Source organism: Fistularia commersonii, chromosome 15 (assembly GCF_037954325.1).
Source record: "Fistularia commersonii isolate RoL2024-O1a breed Wild chromosome 15, RoL_Fcom_v1.0, whole genome shotgun sequence".
NCBI classification, from domain to species: Eukaryota; Metazoa; Chordata; class Actinopteri; order Syngnathiformes; family Fistulariidae; genus Fistularia; species Fistularia commersonii.
The window spans coordinates 16,311,962-16,330,571 of record NC_141298.1 but is presented as its reverse complement, the minus strand read 5'-3'; the positions used below and the strand labels follow the sequence as shown (position 1 = coordinate 16,330,571).

The window sequence follows — 18,610 nt, the reverse complement described above, 5'->3', positions numbered from 1 at the left end:
GGGCAACCGATGAAGTACCTGTGGATTTCCCCAAAAAACTTGAGTTCTGTGACCAAGCAATGCAAGCAGAGGAACCTAACGTAACTGCATAGGAGGACATTTCTGCAACACAGAAAATTACAGTGGTGAAATTAATCTGTACAGGGTTGATTCCAAGCTTAGATGTTTGTAGTGACATGAGCCATCTGGCAAGAGTACAATAGACTGGACACTGATTCTGAGTTAAAATAACGTTAAATGTTCTTTGTATAGTTAAATTATAAAGTATGCTTTTGTTGAAGATTGGATGGGTGTGCAGTTTCATATTTGTGCCAAGTCCCCATAACAAAAAAAAGTGTAAATTCCAAACAGTTTAAAGCTAGAGCTCTACTTAATGAGGGATTACAATGATAATGTTTTTTTTTTCCTGGGGGAACCTCATATGCCAAACAATTCATTCACCTCAAGGGTCATTTAAGTCTTGCAATTATAGCCTGCCCAATCTGAGCAGATTTTCATCTGACTAAGAGGTTCACTGTAACCTCCCAGGAGTGAGTCACTCTGCCAAATAACTGGCAATGCCGGCTAAAATCTCAAGAAGTTAAGGAATCAGCAGACACATTTGGACAATGTCTGATAACCCCCTTAGGTCCACGTGTTGGTTCAACCAGGTTGCGCTTTCCTCCTGAAGGAAAAGCAACATCTTGCTCAGCACAAAAAAAGCTGCGTGTATGCAACATATGAAAAGTTCAAGGCAGGGCAGAGAAGGATGTACGATGTAATGTGCTGAGGCTTGCAGCACTTCGTGGCAGTGTTCCACAACAGGAAACCAGGGACTCATTGTCTATCAGGACTGAAACAACAGGCCGGCGCAGTGCTGCCTACTCCACTACCATGTGACACTCGTGGGGAGGACATGTGACCAGCACAGGGATAAAAACCAAGAGGGCTGCCATTACTCTTAGCATTAGAGAAGTGAGGGATTGGAAGGAATGCATGTATTTCTGAAGCACATCCATCTCCCTGCCAGGTCAGCTACGCTGAGGTGGCTCTGGTACAGCAGTTTCCTTCTTCCTAACCCAAATGTAACATTGATCTAACGGGGCTGCGGGATGTCAAGTGTTCAGCAGATCTGTATCCTTTCCAGCATGTCACAAGATATCAGCTGGTCAGTGATCAGCACAGTTCAAAGTGCAGTATGCAAACATAAAAAGCATGACACAAAACTAATGTCCCTGTCTAGTTAACTGTCGGGAAGTTATAGGTACCATATACATTGTTAGAATATCAAATGTCACGCCGGTCAAATTCTCCACAATAAATTAACAGAACTGCTACACCTCTGTTTCCGCCCTTTAAAGCTTTCAGGAAATGAAACATTCTCCAAACTCATCTAAATGTCTCGTAACAGCTGTGCGACTGAACGCAGCAGCCAATAATGTTTTTTGTTTCCCTTGTGCATCCAGTGCAATTTGGCTTTGTGCTTTCTAAGGAGATTCATTCATAGAAAAAAATCTGCCGCTTTAACAACTTTAAATTTAAGAAATGTGGGGGTATCAAATGTGTAAAATAGAAAAACAAGCGCTTAAACTGACTGACAATTACACTCCCAATATATTCTGTTTTGTTTTTACTGTTCTTGATAAATAAAGTGTGGCACCAATTTTTGATATCCGTCTAGAAATGACAGCCTTAAAACTGACATTTAGAAAGTGATTTTTAGCATACATATACACAAGGAGGAAAAAAGCTTTGAAAATTTTCAAAGCTTTTCACCATCGTAACGAGATGTTGGAAGGACGCTTTCCTCAAAAGCTGACCTACATATGACAAAACTGGGGAAAAAAAAGCTTCTTTGTGGGTGTTCTGCATTTTTTTCCCAGCAGGACAGTTGGTTTGCACACCTAACTGCACTATCAATCATCCCATGCGTAGAGAAAAAGTAAATTATCTTTGTGACATTATGAACTCTTATGAGAAACTTGGCTTGTCAACATGCCTTTTCCAAAGCTTGCGGTGTTCCCTCCGCAAATCAACGACGCCTTTTTCTCAAATTCATCATAGTATGCTGTTACTGGAGGAAGTGTTTGTCAATCCAAGATGAATAGGATCCACACAGCCCATGCCCGGATAGAAAGTAGTATGTCAAGTGTGAGAAGTCTTCAAACTGAAATCAGTTCTTGACTGATGGCGATATTGACTGATACTAGTGCTTAAATGTTGCCTTTGTTCATTTAATTTTAGAAAGTGATTCCCAAATGTTTTCCCTCTATTCAGGGGGCTTCTATGAATGTTTATTTGAACTATGAACTTCAGTGCCAGTTTGAATGACTGAGCATGATGCTGCGTGCTAAAATCAGGCACTGGAATCTCACACAATTAAACCTCTTTTAACGGGAGTTAACACTATATAAATGGATGATATATGAAAATGCAAGATAAGCAAGTTGGCTGGATGACAGCACACACATGACTGCAAATCAGGAAAAGGGGAGGAAAGGAGAAAAAAATGTTACACTATTTGCGCCAACTTGCATTGAGCTTCAACATTATTGAAACTGAAAAATGCTGATGTGAAATATCTGTGCATCTTTCATTAGAACACCAGACCACCTTTACTGAAAACACTTTTGTAATTTTTTTTTTTTTAATTCACAAAGCAGTGTTAATAGTCAAATCTATATATTTGATCTATGTTGCTTCATGTAATTTGGCACATGACAGTGGTTTATACGAAAGTATATTACAAGGTCAAAAACAACCAATACATTACATTCTGTTTTGAAGCTGAAACCTGTAAGTCACATGTAGTTGACTCAACAATTTGTAATCCAATTAAAAACACTTGCATATTTGAAATGGGAGCTGTAAATATTGTAACAGGCATACACAAACTAATGGGTCCGGGTAAAAGACAAATAAATAAATTAGATATAAACATTTTTTTGAAAAAGTTCTGCAAAGCCCGATGTGCCTTTGCAAACTATCATGACAACACATTGACATGACAACACAGGTGCATTTCAATATCAGCATTATTAAAGCTGAGAAGTTTGACGATCTGTGGTGTTTGTCAAGAGTCTCCCATTACATGTTTTGACAAAGCAAGCGAGAGGACAACAGGCTTCATTACCATTTCTAAATTTCTGCTTAATCAGCTTGAATGATAAACTGTGAAACATGCATGAAAAAACGGACCACGCATGAGTAATCTTTGCTGGAAAACCCTCGGACATTCACAGTATCATACAGAATGATACTGTGAATGCCAATGACACAAATCTGTGAAAGCAGGCATGAATCCGACACAACCTGAGGTTCTTATTACCGAGACAGACGGCTCTGTGCAGAAGACAATCTCAATAAAGGAAAGTTAAACTGTGTGCACAAACGTAAATTATGTCAACAAGGCTGAACAAGAAGGTGAAATCAGTTTCACCAATTGGTTCAATTCAAAAACCAATTGCTCACTTTTGACAACAATGAAACATAATTTCCTATAGTGAACTGAAGGGTTCAGTGTACGTGCACAGTGTGCACCGTGACACACCACTTCTGAATTTTTCCTCTTTTACTCCCACTCGTTTAAGGATAAACGACAGTTCCAAATCATTGCACAAAAAAATTTAATATATCAAGGGGCATTGACTAGGTCTACATAACTCTAGAAAATGCTGTCTTTACCACTTCCGATTGACCTGAGGGAAGAACACTGACTCTTGTCACATTTAATTAAAGGGCAAGGAATATGCCGTTGCAATACAGAAATCTCATCATTCTGCCTTAAAATTGGCAGAAATACAATACAGTCAGCCGTAACATTGGCTTTCAGGTAACAAATATAACATCAACAGTGAGTGTGAGCTGTCTCATTCTGGATTCACACAAGCTGTTTTATCCACAAACAACATCCATATTCTTCGAACATCTATTGACATTCCAAGTGGACATTAATTCACATCCACAGGGTAAAACCCATCTTTTGCACCCAGCTGTCTTTTCTTCCTGCTGTGCTTTGAGCACACAGGCAGAAACTTTCTGAACACTACTGAACCTGTCAGTGTCAAAACTTTCTCTGAATGACAAATCTCAAATAAAAAAGGAGGAAGCACAATATCAACACTGTGAATAAAAATGGCAGATAAGAAACTAATATTGTCTGTGACGAACTGGAAAGGAAAAAAAAAAAAACGTACTCGAATTGAAAATTTAATTCAAAGTTTCAGTTAAAAGTGTTACAGTATGTTGAGGGGACACATGACAGAAGGGTGTCGTCATGCATTTAATTCTAAACAGTTAAACTTGACGTTCACAATGACAGTCAGCCAGCTGTAACATGGCACCCCCCTGCTGACCCCATTACATCTATGTACAGTTTGAAACAGGTGGTAAGGCATTTTATGTGTGCACAATATACCCCTTTTTGAGCAGACTATATAAAAAAAGGGGGGCTTCTGAGTTCTCCTGGGAGGTGTCAAAAAACAGTTAGATGATTATCAGCACACTTGTTGTACTTAGTAAAGTGCACACAGCTTCAAACCTGGTCAAATATCAGGCAAGACACAAATATCTGAAGCTGGATTACAAGACAAGAATCATGTTTCTATATTTAATAAGAATTACTCATGAAGTTCGAAGGACTTTATTGTAAAATTTCAGACGGATTTAAAGACAAGTACTTTGGTCAAGCAAAACCCCGGTCATTTATCCAGTGAAAGCAAGAAGCACACCTTATATCAATACAGTTTAAAACGTTTAGAGCAGCTAACGTTGCTTCCAATATCGAGTCTCGATTGTAACATTAGGCGTTTTCTTAAGAGAACTCGGCAAAGACTTCTGTGTCACTCGGCAAACTCGGGCAAAGTCATTCAACTCATTGTGACAACCTGAAACACCACATGACCGAATCTACAATCGGGCGACGTGAAATCCCCGGAGGTCGGATAATCACGTTCAAGGTAATACTACAAAGCATATTTCTCAACCGATAAACGTCACATGAAATTAAAAAGACAATTACGCGGTTTTCGCTCTTTATTTTGCTGCAGGTTTAGACAGCGGCGAGGTAAAAGCAGTCGAATCTGTCTGTAAATAATGACTGGATGGCTAGCAAATGGATCATTTGAAAATAATCGCCCGTGTCGAGGGACTCAGTCAACATTTTGAACGCTAACCACAACAGTCTGTAACCTTAACCTGAGAAAATGAATATCGTTAACCTTGCGAGGAATGCGGCATTCGTCCATGTAACCAAACGGAATGAGAAATGAAAATGCTTTCGTGAGTTTTAACAATGTTTTGAGTGTTGACCGTGTGTTTGTTTTTTTTCAAACAATTACCACTGTATCGTGATCAAGGGTGGCTAGTTTAAGGGTTAGCAAAACGGCTAGATGCTAAGTCAGATAAACGTCATCCACCCTGCCCGGCTAGCTAGCGTAGCTCGCATAGCTAACTTTACCTGTGTTGAGAAAGTGTCGAGTGTCAACTGGAATATAATCGGAATAGTGTGTCGAGTACAAACTACACACATCAATCCAAACATTCATTCAAGCACATACCTGCAGGTGCTCCTGAAAGCGAATAGGCAGGATCTGAGCCATGGCGGTTCCTCTCTCTCACTCTCCTCCGGTTTCTTCTAACGCTAACAAACTACGGCTTCTCTCTCGGATCCTAGCCGGACAGCCAGGGAGCCTCGGGTCTGAAGTACAAAACAACGAACTCAAAACCTTGTTCAAAACGTGCTGTCGGCGGGATGGTACTTTTAAATTCGCCCCACGGTTCTTTCCTTGCGGGTTTCCCCTGCCTAACGACTGACTGCCACTACACCGACTCCCTGGACCTGCAATGGCGGTGGAGGTTGGTCAGCACAGAAAACATCCCGGAAATGAAGTGCACTCAATGTGGCGGATGGATACAGAATCACAGTTCGAAAAAAGTGCCCTATATCGCACAAATATACAATTTCATGTGTACATTCGGAGGATTTATCGTTAGCTTTAAGATAACAAACATAAATATTCGACTATAATACAAAATAACTCAAAAGAAACGCTCACCGGGAACTACTTCTTTTTAGTCGGCCTTTGATTTTTGCCACATCATTCGTCTTTGTAAATTAACGTCAGTCCTACGTAGATACACTTGTTCCTCCCAGCCAATCAGATCGCTCGAAGCAATAATTCAACTCTTTCCAGCAGATGCTCGTTTAAATCGCAGAGTCTGTCGGTCGTTTGCTGCATCTCAGGATGTCTTCATTTCCCTGCAGTCTAACTCATAACTTCTGTGCACTGACGGTTTTATTTGAAATGAATGGTTTTCAACGATGCCTAACGTTTGAAGGGCATCGAGACTAACCACTGGTGACATGGGTTGAAGAACATGCTGCTTCAGCTTGAAACAAGAACTAAAAACAGATCATGTGCAAAACCAGTTCATGTTTTTTTTTAAATACTTTATTAAACCCTTTTATTTATTTGCACTATGTATATTACCTTTGCAGAATGTTAGATGGAGAAGGTTGATTCGCTGTGGCGACCCCTGAAGGAATAGACCAAATGAGAAGAAGCTATAACTTGTGCACAACGTATACAACTTGTCTTTTTATTTTGATTTTAATCCTGTACACACTCCGAGCCGGGAGCTCTCATTGCAAAATTTCACTGTGTCTGCACAATGCCAATGAAAAATCTTGATTCTTGATTGATGCACTCAAATGGAGCACACACCGTTTGCAGTGCCCTCGGAGCTGTTTGGGATGAAGCGCTTTGCTCAAATGCAGTGACACCCATCGATTCAAACATTTTACTTCAGACACAATTTGATGAACATTTTCAAATTAAAGTATTTATATGTTGTAAAATATATGAGTATTGGAGAGAATGATGCAACAGCCGTCGGGCGGAGCGTATGCCCGAGTAATCATTTCCTCTTTTTACATCCACATACTCCTTTTCCAGAGGATGTAACTTCATTGCTCAATGTAAAACTGAATGTTGGGAAAGCATGCAGACCTTTCAGCAGAAATAACTTAGTGCTGAGCAGGCAAACGTGGCTTCTAAATAATGACATGGCTCCAAAAAAGCGTGTGTTTGCCTCCATATGTTGCAAGGTCCGGATATGCATGTATCATCCACATTTCTGTTCGAGGACAGTAGCCTACATCGGGTCTGTTGAAGTTACAGCTTGCGTAATTGGTGCTCCTTTCGGAGGACACTTTTATTCCACGGGGCACCGATAGCGAATTGGAGCAGATCATTTATTGTTTACTAATTTTTAAATTCTGCATTGTAAAAACAAATAACATATTCAACTGTATGAGGATTATTTTTTGTTTTGAATGTATTCAAGTAGTCAACGAGATCAGAAAATCAAATCAAAAAGGAGTATTGGGAACAGATATAAGGTTAACAGATTAGGTTAAGAAAAAGTAACAATACATATAACATTGTAAACAATGCTATATATTTATCCTCATCGGCAGCTGTTCACTGGCCTCCTCTCAGCTCTGTAGCAATATGCATTTCTCAGAGCTGTACAACTCGTTATAAAACATTCTCTTCAATAGCATCTGTTAGCTGCTCATCTGGTGACACTATTTATACTTGTATATTCTGTAAAATTCTATATAATTGTTCATATAATATCTCTATATTATTCATTCTGTAGCATTCTATAAGACACCTGAATATTTACAGTTCCATCTGTATATTCTGTATAATTGTTCATATAACATCTCTTTATTATCCCTTCTGTAGAGTTATTGTAAGACATCTGTATATTTCTAGTTCCATCCGTATATTGCCATCTGTTAATCATACGGATCACAATTATTGTGCATAATCTCCACATAATTATCCACCATACTTGCACAGGCTGCACATATTCCGCTCATATCTTATCCACCTCTACTTGCACCAGCTGTAAAAAAAAAAAAGGAAATTGCATTCATTCTTTAATACTGCATTTATCTGTAAATACTGCACATTCTGTACATATGCACTTCTGCTTTTTGCATTTCTGATTAGATGCTAACTGCATTTCGTTACTCTGTATCCTTACATGTGTAATGACAATAAAGTTGAATTTATTCTAATCATAAATACAGAGCTTTGCAAAATAACGCTTTTGCAGTGAGTGTCTCTAACAAGGCTCCATCACTCAGTATCATCCAGATCTCTGTACGAACTGGGGACGACTCCAGCAGGCCAACCAAGAAGTGCACATCCAGAAATGGCTGAAAATCAACAGAGCCATGGCGTGAAAATGATGATCTCAGAAAAAAAGGAAACAACCAAAAATCGGCGGATATGATGAGTAATATTAAGATTCCTGGCTCCCTCGTCACAGAGAATCCATCGTGGTCCTCACAAGGGAAACTCAGGTACATGTTTACTTCTTATCCAAATTGAAGAGAGCGAAGCGTATCAAACTTTGGTCAACTCTTCCTGAGGTGAGTCAGAGATGTCAGTTATTGGCGTACGACGGTCCAGGACAGGAGGCCTCTGCAGTGGCTCATATAAACAACACAAGATATCCTCAGTTACCATATATTTATCAATCCTGACCTGAGGTTGCACGGGATGGTCTGGAAGACCCCACCTCAGCCATGCCCAGGTAGCCCTGCAGCCGAGGAAACAAGAAGTTTGCATACGGCTTCTTAGGATTCTATTTTATGTACAATTATCCAGCCCCCCCCCCAGAATTGAAAAATCAATATCGGCTTTATTTTGTTATTTTTTCCTGCAGATCTTTCATAGGCAGAGGGCATAGCCCAGGCTGACCTGAATAGACTATTCAAGTTGCTGTTGCCATGGATCCCACCTCTGAGGAGACACAAGACACTTACAGAGAAGCCATGTGTGTCACGATAAAAAGAGTGGCCTTCGGACTGCGCGAGGATGCCCACTGACGCTCGGATACCGCCGACGCTTTATGCAAAACGTGCACAAGCACCCTTTGCCCTTGTCTCCCCTCACAGTTTCTCAAACAAGATGTAATCGGGGTTCACGCAGATGAGCAGCCATGTCTGGTTGTGAAGCAAATGAGGTGACAAAAATGTTATTGTCTCCTTTTCACATTTCCGACTGCTAGCACACTCCAGTGTTTTGGCAAGGGTTTCTGCACAGATGGGAGCCTGTCTTTCTGTGGCTGGGTGGATCCCCTAAGGGAGAACTGAGACGGACTGACAACGGGAAAGCAGAATTATAAAGTCCTGTCGAAGAGCCTTTAAGACGGCAGGCATTAGGATGTTATGAAGGGAATGTGAACACACTCTCTCCCTCATATTTCACTGAATCTATGCTTTTTTTCTGACTGTGTAAACATGTGTCCCACGTTCTTTTATGATTGTAAATTTATAAGCGTGTGAGTGTTTTTGCTCATGTGTTTTCCTCTCCACCGCCGCCACCATAAAGCCCCAGGAACTGAAAAATTGTTACATTAATAATCTGTCTATGAGCTAACTAATTCTCTAAATTGTTTTTTTTTTTTGGAAATAATAATTAGCACAATAGTCAACAGCTAATCTTTTACCACTTGATTTTGAATTCCCTCTAATGACCCTTAGGAGATTGTAACCAAACCTTTGACCCAGAATGGAGATGAAGTTACTAATTGACTGGCGGGGCCTTTGCTCCTTCCAAGCAGGATGTAGACGAGCTTGTTACCGGCATTTTACAGTCAGCACTGGTGACACTATTAGTCCGAGAAAACAAGAAATGCTGATTTAAGGATCGAATGAATGCTGATCTGATGTTGACCCACGTGACGCACAATAAGGGGGAATTATCCGTTTTACTTGCAGTATGAGCTGTATATTTTTACCACATTATTTTAGCATGTCAACAAATACTGATATAATCAAGTCCCAATTGATTTGAATTTCTTTTGTATTTTACAGAATTTACCAGTTTTGATTTGGATTTTGTTGCCATCTAGTGGAATGAAACTGCATTTTGACATTGCTTTGAACCAAAAAGGATGTGACGCTAAACAATCTGTAATGAGTTCTATGTGTCTATTCCATACAAAACAGAGTAATTGGATTGTACTCTAATTTGTAAAATGTTGCATTTTTGTATTGAAGCATTTTTTGAGCAATTCCCTTTTTTATATTGTGTTGTTTTTTTTTTAACATTAGTTGTCATCTCACATGCAAATCTTCATGAATGCATTCAAAATAAAGATATGTTTTTAAATCCGCCATCCACCAAAAAACAGACGCATCATCTAGTCAAGCTCCAAGTCACAACTGTGTTATCTTTACTGCAGTGTACCCGTGCTTGGCCTTGACACGGCCCAGAACACTCACTCCACTGCTCTTGGTTAGCAGGGCCTATCAGAGCTGCATCTTATCCAGAATCACTTCACGTTCGAATCATTTATCTGGATAGAGCGGTGGGGAATGACGGGGCTGCGTGTTTGTGGAGAACACATTTCAACAGATTTCCCACATGGATTGAACATTAAGCCTGTCGTCGTGGGGGAGGAGTCTGGAGGAGCATAAATGTTTGGATGTTACACCTCTGTGTGGTTTACTACTGGGACAGACAGCATGGAATCAGGTATGGATTCTACCTTTGAAACATTTTCCTCATTTCCAACACCTATAAACTTTAGAAAAGTCAGTGTTTTTAATTCCACAGTCTGTTGCCTTTGTGATTGAAAGTGAATGGAAGGTAGCATCAGAATCTGAAACGAATGAAATGTGGACTTTTACAGGAATTTAATTACATTTGTTGAGTTTGAATGAACTGATGAGGGACTGCTTTTGAGATATAAAACAAAAACAAAACATGTGACCATGAGCCATAAGTCGCATTCACATTTCCATGTAACTGTAAGCATTCGGGAGGCCGAGGTGCCTTTGTGTATATTCGAGGAACCACTTTGTCCGAGGACGCCACAGAGATGGGTTACGATGGGGAAAAGCAAACAGTGATCCATTAGTTACATTGAAGTGTTTTTCTCGCAAACCCACGGAGGTGAGCTGGTACTCGGCCTTGTGTAAAAAAAGTGGTGACGAATTCCGTCTGGGGGCTCAGGCAGAGTCTCAAGGCCGTACGATCACAATACTGGGCCACGAAAGTAAAAGTAGTAAAAACACACTGCTTTTTTTTGCCGGATTTGGACAAGTTTCAGTTTGGAGTATAATGTACTCAACCCTCAAGGCAGAGAGGCTGCTTAAAAGCCATACCTTCATCATAATAAAGTGAAAAAAAAACAAGAAAATACAAGTCTCAAAGTCTGACAGCGGTATGTAAATTTAAAAATACACCAACTTCCTTGCAACATGCTCATGAAACAATTTAAATATATATTTGCTAAATTGTTAAAATTGCAATTTTCTTGCTTCGAACGGTCATACGACAAAGATCTTTCTCTCAAAACAGTAAAAGGGCGAGGGTTTTCCAAATAAAAAAACCTCCCCAATCTTGACTCCAATGTGGCTTGAATGTGCTATACTACCATTTATCATCACTCTCTCCAATCAAAAGACTTCATTTGCGAATAAAAGCAGTTTTAACCAGTGCTTGGGTTACTTTCCTGAAAACATTTATCAAGGCGGGTCAATATTTAAATTTTCTTAAATAATCATGAATGGTATGACAGTCATTTCATCACTCCAGAGTATAGATCCTCACAGTGGGACTACCTGATCTCTAATCTACATTAGCAATAGCAAACCTGGACATCCGGGGTACGAAATCAAAGACACAGCAAAGTTTCTTTAAATCAGAAGAAAAAAGATCTTCGCCTACAAACACTTCTCGCACAATGATGGAGGTTTACTTAATCCTCTCACTTTGAAGAAACACCCTCATTGAATGTGTTCTTGGAGAAAAAGAAACAACTCATCCCCGGCCAGCCAAGTCCTTGAAACTGTAAACAATGGACACAAAGTCAATCATCCCGCAAAAGGTGGTCGACGGGATTGAAGACGAGATTGATTTTCTCCAAGAGCAGAGTGATGTTGACAAAAGGTGTCATGGTTTGAAAGGAATGCCCTTAACTGGTAAGATAAATCAACGTAGGAACAGTCATATCTCTTGAATGGTGCATCGCAGATTTATCCCAGAGGAACACTGGGAATCCAAGAATGGGAACAACAAGATATATTTGCTCCAAATGGGAAAGAACAGTATCATCAGAATGCAGTCTATTTTTATTTTTTTAATAACAAAGAATAAATGCGTCGTCCTGGTACAAAAATCACAATTTCTGATTTTTTACTTCTATTCAACTATAAAGATGAGTGTTAAGTGACTACTGCAAAAGCAAACACTTTATCTGATTTCTTTTTTTCCCCCGAAGGTTTGGTAGAAGAGCCGGCTGGGTAAGTTTTAACTGTTGGTCTCCATGTTTGTAACAACATTCCAAAAAACAAACTCACGCGGGAGAGGCTGCAGTCGTCGCTGAACGTGTTTCATTCATCCGGCATGGCACGGAACAATGCCGGCAAGTTAGTCACCACAAGAAAATGTGGTTTTACGTTTTGACAAATCGATTTGCTCAATCTCGCGTGGTCATGGGACCGCATGATTGTTTTTACCTTCAGACACTCAAAGTGCACGCTTTGAGATGGGTAAAAGGGTAAAATCCTCACAGACAGAAATGAATTTAAGGGTGAACAACTTGCGGGCCCCACTTGACCCTCCTATCTATTGACTGTATGTCATCTGTCCACCTTTGTGTGCAAAGCTGACATTTCCCAAAAACTACTTCCATGCATCGATGAATTACAGAAAGGTGAAGTCTCAGCTGGTTCGGAGCTGTGCATGCAAATGCTGATTAAATCAGAGCTGAACAGCAGCTTAGAGCTGAGAAATAGCGACTTGGAATGGATAAACCAAAAACAACTATCACAGAAAGGTTGGTTTTTTTTTTGCCGAAAAGCCAAATCGAACATGCCGCCTCTTTCCTTTTTAGAGGGAAATTTACATTCAATCCAAAAGAGGGAATAGACAACCCAGTGATGGTCATCGCAGACTGTACAGGTAAATCGCAGAGAATGTTCGGATCCACTGAGGAGACCATTTCCTTTAAAAAAAAAAAAAAAAAAATCTTCTCTTCCTGCTGCTCAGAGTCTGAGTCGGTGCCTAAACCACGTTTGTGTGTGCTTCAAAAAGAAGAGTGGGAGACTTACGGCTTCCACCTGAGAATGGAGAGGGGCCGCCTGGGTCACATCATCAGAAACGTTGTTTCTGGCGGGGAGGCATGGCGCGGCGGACTGCAAGATGGTGACAGGCTTCTGGAGGTCAACAAATGCTACGTTGATGATATTCCTCACCCTGAGGTAAGATGACAAACATCAGAGATGTTTTTCAAGAACAGTTCCACACCGGAATCGGTGCGTCTGCACTTCCTGCACCAGGTGGCCAGGAAGATCAGACTGAGCGGACACCGCTTATGTTTACTGGTGTTGAGCGAGGAGGAGTACGAGCACGCGGCCGCCGGAGGTCAAGACCTCCGCTGGTGCGCCAAAGAACACAGTGTCGGCGACTGCAAACCGCCAAGACTCTGTCACATCACCAGAGATCCCGTCTCGGGTCTGGGCATCAACTTCACCCCCGTTGAAGGTGACCAAGACGCCTCACGAGAGCCAAAGTCGGAGCCCGAGCTGTGTTTGTGATTCGATGTTCCCGTTTGTGTCACGCAGGGGAAAAAGGCCATTTTGCGGTGAGTCTGGTTACAGGAGGCCCCGCCGAGCAGGCCGGAGTTCAGAAAGGAGATCGTCTGGTGTGGATAGATGGAGCCGAGGTGTCGAATCTCACGCACTCTGCACTCAGTAGGATGGTAACAAATCAACTGTTGATTTTTCTCATCAATCTTTTAGAAGACTAACAAGCATATATAAACTAAACAATTCAAAGACAGAATTGTTTGGTAGAAACCATAAAGTAGGCGGGATTAAATAAAACTGTCAGCTGGAATTTTGCTAAAGATAGAACTAAAGACAGAAAATATTTACTTTTGACTGTCAGGAGACCCTCAACCTACGACTTTATTTCATATCCATCACAAAAGTAGGTTGGCATTAACAAGATATCTTTCTACCGGTAAAAGGGGGTGATTATACCCGGACAGCTTTGTTTCACAAAAAATGTCATCTTTCCGTAGCTAAAAAAATGTGGCAGCCACGTCACCGTACTTGTGATTGACAGTGAGAGTGAGAGGAAGCACACGTGGCAGAAGATGCCCATCCTCCCCGTCATGGCTGTTCAACACAACCTGCCATACAGAGCCAGAAAATTCCACCTGGACGGAGGACCTCAGGGTTACGGGTTCTTTCTTTGCCAGGAGAGAGCGCCGTCAGGTCGCATTGGTGAGTGCTCAAAGCCGGCGCCACTCAAACGACAAGATATACTTCATCTGAACACGCCTGTTGGTTTCAAGCGAACGTGCTGCGCAAGGTTGGCGTCGGCAGCCCTGCAGAGCGGGCGGGTGTGCGGGACGGAGACGTGCTGCTGGAGGTCAACGGAGTGTCAGTGGAGGCACTGAACCACGAGGACATTGTGGAGAGGATGAGAGAGAGCGGACGGTTTCTGACCCTCAGCGCCATCACTCTACAGGGACTGGAGTTTTACACAAAGGTGGGTTTCACTCTGATCATCAGGATGAAGAGAATATATCTGCGTGGCTCTTCAACGGGGTGATGGTTGAGTGCGTTAAAAAAACATTTCAAGCAGAAACAAATAAAAGTCGGCCGATCGGACACATCTCAAAGGCTCTAACAACTGACAAACTCCTTTTAACGAATACAAATTTCCTTTCCATAGCTGTGTCTGCCGCCTCTCCTCTTCTGTGAGAATGGAGAGGAAGACGGGAGCCGAAAGCAAGCCCTTTGTACCTTGGAGTCCTAGGAACATCATCAGGCGGATGAGGAAGAAATATTGCAAGCAATAACAATAAATAAATCGATAAATCAAAATGAGGGGAGAGATTTGCAAGCTTCTCCTGTGTGCGAAACATTGAAGGCCAACAAAGAAGGCAAGTCTGCTGGTCAGTGCTGTTTTTAAGAACGGGTCCGTCAGGATGTGTTTCCTCTTTTCTAGCGTTAAGACAAGATGTTCATTGAAGAAAACCAAAATATATAATCATTTTCAGTTGAATGGCTGGGTTCCACTTGCAACGGAAGCGGTTCAGAAATGAATATTCACCTGTTCGGATGAAAATGTTTGCCATTTGTGACCCCTCTGTTATTGTTTCACACATTTTTGATTTCATAGCCCAGGGCATATGAACGGAAGAGTCACTTTTTAAGTACCTTAATCAAAAACCAAACAAAAAAAAAAAACAAGATTTCTATTTACTTTATCTGCCATGTGCCCTTATCTGAAGAACAACCCTTGTGACTGTAAAGAAATCGGAGAATATCAAAGAATAAATGCCTGATGTTCTTTTCCTGCTTGATTTTTAGAGCGAACCTGCATTCATTGATACAGAGCTGAGCTGAGCTAAATGCAAGCTGTACATTTCCAGGACAAGATGCTGTTTTCATTTAAACATAAAAGGTGACGGTGAAGAATAAACTGAGGGCCTCAGCATTGTGCTCTTTGCAATCTTTTCCTCTGGGTCACTAAGAGGAAGGTTGTCAGGCTATTTGGGGTTTTCAGACGTCCGTTTAAGACTGCTAGCAGAGCAAGATGAAATCAATAAAGAAAACAATAAACACACGGGACAAAAGGCAACTTCTTAAAAAAAGCAAGATTTACACTTGCCCTCTGTTTCCTCTTAAGGTGCCTTCAAGTTAAAATTACACCCGGAAACCTGCACTCATTTTTAGATTACCACTCTTGTGGCACAGGGGAATTCCATTAATCTTAATATCTCAAGAACACTGTGATGACTGCGCCTGTTTCCTGGCTAAGAATTGTTACTTGTAATCATTTCTCATTAAAGGGACTTTCTTCACCTTCCCTCTCTTGCAGTGCTGGTATTTCTTCCGCTCATGTCAAGTTGTTCCCCGTCTTATTTGTCGTGCAGTGACCGTCACCCTTGTTTTCTTCATGTCAGTTGTCCAGGAGCAGGTCATCTCAAAATGAATGGGGGGAAAAAAAAGACACCTTACAGGCAAAATACCAGCAGAATTCAAAAGTGAAAAAATACTTACCTTTTCATTTTCTAGGTGACTGAAAGTGCAGCTCCTGTCGACTGCTGATTGATGACAAACCAGTGCTCTTCCCTCCTCACCTAATATGAGTTTTACCAGGACCAATATTTTTGACAATTTCATCATCAAACCACTTATTTCCGTCAATGCAACTGGGCGAGGCAGATGGCCTCTCACCCACACTAACTGCAACTCATCTGTGGATGTCTTTTGCTAAATTCTAATTGTCTCTCTTATATTTATACCCAAATGTGTTGATACTCCAATTGTTACAATGCCGTGACAAAAGATTTCCCCTAAGGGAATCAATAAAGTATGTCTTATCTTAACCTGTTGGATTGACAGATAGACTTCGTTGCCTTAATAAATTACCTTGAAAAGGAACCTTACGGTACACTGATGAAAAAAATAAATAAAAGGCTGTGAGAATGCTCTTATCTGGAGCGCCCTGCAGCAGCTCTCCTGGGTCTGATGCAGCTCGGTTGTCGGCTCCTCCCCCAGTGATGGTCGGCAGCTTTTTCACCCACTTAGGGAGGCTAATAATAGATAATTAGGTTGTTCGATAAATGAGCAGCTGTTAGCATGAATACTGTGTAGTATCAACAAACGGTGGACGTTTTCTGCCTCAAAAATCAGTCCAAGAAATTACCCGATGTTCATAAACGTTAACTTTTTACATCATTAGCCTTCAAGTAAAAAGTACACTCTATACTCTGCATTGATTTGTAGACACTCACACTTGTGGCACAGTAGGATGTGCGGAGTTTCTGAATGTCTTCATTCTACATTATATTCTCAGGTTGTTCCTCATTTTTTTTCTCTAGCTGTTACCATCAGGCATTCTGTCATCATGATGCAGCTGTTCAAAGTCCCCTGAAACTGGAGGTAAAACACTTGGGAAATCCAATAAATGGACAGAATCAATGAGTCAAAAAGTAATACATGTGACTTAAAGCAGACTAAAATCACATTTTCATTTTCCAGGTGATGGAAAGTGCTGATTCTGTCAAGTGCTGAATGCCAAGACATCGATGGTCTTTCCTCTTCATCTGATATGCATTTTACCAGTATCAATATTAATAAAACTTCTCTCATTCTCATCTGCAAGCTGTGATGTTTTATACTCCCGTCTTTCCCACCGTGCACTCCCCTGCCCATTTAACCTTGCCTCAGCCCCCCCCCCCCCCCCCCCCCCCAACTTTAAAATGGGCTTGTAAAACTCAGACTATATCCAGAAACCAGATCATCCAAAGGAAATCAAAATGTTGTCCTTAACCACTGAACTAAAAACTCATCTTATCTAAAACTACGTTTGCAGGTGTTAAAATGTTTGGATTTTTCTTTGCAACAAATTAATTCAACTTATTTGACTGTATTAATAAACTGGCTTAACATTTATATCTCATTTATATAGCTTCTTCACCCACTTAGGCTGGACTGAAGGCACTGTGACCTTTCGTTGAAGGGTGTGTCCTTTACCGCTGATAAAGGTTGAAGAGGAGAGAGAGGTGGTAGCTGTCGAGGAGGAGAAGTAAGACTAAATAAGAAACATGATAAGACTCAATAAGAAGTGATTTATAATATAAACATGATATTTAAAACAGAATTGGGGCGTTCAGGCTTACGTGTGGCACACCTGGACAGAGACCAGCCGGAGGTGTTTACTCTGGAATCAGAACCTGGAGACTTCCTGGGGCTCAATTTAGGGATGGAAGGACAACTGGGGTTTGGCACTGAACTGGGGGTCCACCTAGAGGACAAAGCTGGGTAGGAAAAGGAAGAAGAAGGAGAGAATGAGGGGGCAGGGATGGAAGAGGTATAGGTGATACCTGAGGTAGAAGAAAAAGATGCAGAAGAGCAGGGAGAAACAGAGAATGGAACTGGGAGCCTTCTGAGGTGGAGTCTTGTGCTGCTGGACCCACTTGGATTAGCCAGTAAAATCCACTTCCATCTGGGCGGAGTGGAAGAGGGTGAAGAGGAGGCAGGGGAGAAAGAGGAGGAAGATGTAAAAGAGTTGGTGTAAGGAGACGTTTGCACCTTCCTCAGGATAAGGCTTGGTCTGCTGGACTGATGATTATTTGGCTGTCCGGAAGAAGCAGGTGATGGGACAGAGGGAGAGAAAAGAAGAGGAGGTGTAGGAAGAAAGTGAGGTTGGGATCTTCCTCTTGATGAGTCTTGGGTCTGTCATGGTGACCAGGATTTGGCATCAGGATACACCTGGAGGATGAGGAGGAGGATGGAGATGCTGCTGATAATAAGGAAGAGCGATGAGGGAAAGGGCGAGGGAGCGAGGAAGGAGACAAATAATGGTTGCAAATCATCTGGAAGAAGAGACAAAACAGAATCAGATCAGTGATTAATTTTGCAATAACAGGTAAAAGACAACTGTTTGAACAAATTAAATTGAAACTTGAGGTCAAATGACCAGCACAGCGATAAACAAATCCAGCAAAAAGTCAAAATTAACACCAATCCCTTTTTTTTTTTTTACTTGTTATAACTTTACACAGCTAGCAGTTA

The 18,610-nt window shown here is 41.2% G+C and overlaps 2 protein-coding genes across 3 annotated transcripts in view; one reads left to right on the top strand and one right to left on the bottom strand.

Annotated features, from left to right (window-relative positions):
- The window catches only part of cltca (clathrin, heavy chain a (Hc)), a 32,033-nt gene extending 25,981 nt beyond the window's left edge, over positions 1–6,052 (bottom strand). The window contains exons 1-2 of one of the 2 annotated variants that reach the window (XM_086160571.1): positions 6,036–6,052; positions 5,538–5,818 (exon numbers count right to left, since the gene is read on the bottom strand). In XM_086160571.1, the coding sequence (XP_086016697.1) occupies positions 5,538–5,579 (42 nt within the window). In that variant the 5' untranslated portion in view covers positions 5,580–5,818; positions 6,036–6,052. The remainder of the gene's footprint in view (positions 1–5,537; positions 5,819–6,035) is intronic. The other variant, XM_086160572.1, reaches the window with a different exon arrangement.
- Positions 6,053–10,531: 4,479 nt separating this feature from the next.
- nherf4b (NHERF family PDZ scaffold protein 4b) lies at positions 10,532–15,876 on the top strand. The gene is made up of 9 exons (XM_086160402.1): positions 10,532–10,541; positions 12,292–12,313; positions 12,907–12,974; positions 13,062–13,273; positions 13,364–13,556; positions 13,637–13,773; positions 14,098–14,302; positions 14,374–14,570; positions 14,757–15,876. The coding sequence occupies exons 1-9, from the start codon at positions 10,532–10,534 to the stop codon at positions 14,838–14,840; spliced, it is 1,128 nt and encodes a 375-aa protein (XP_086016528.1). The 3' UTR covers positions 14,841–15,876.
- The last annotated feature ends 2,734 nt before the right edge of the window (positions 15,877–18,610 follow it).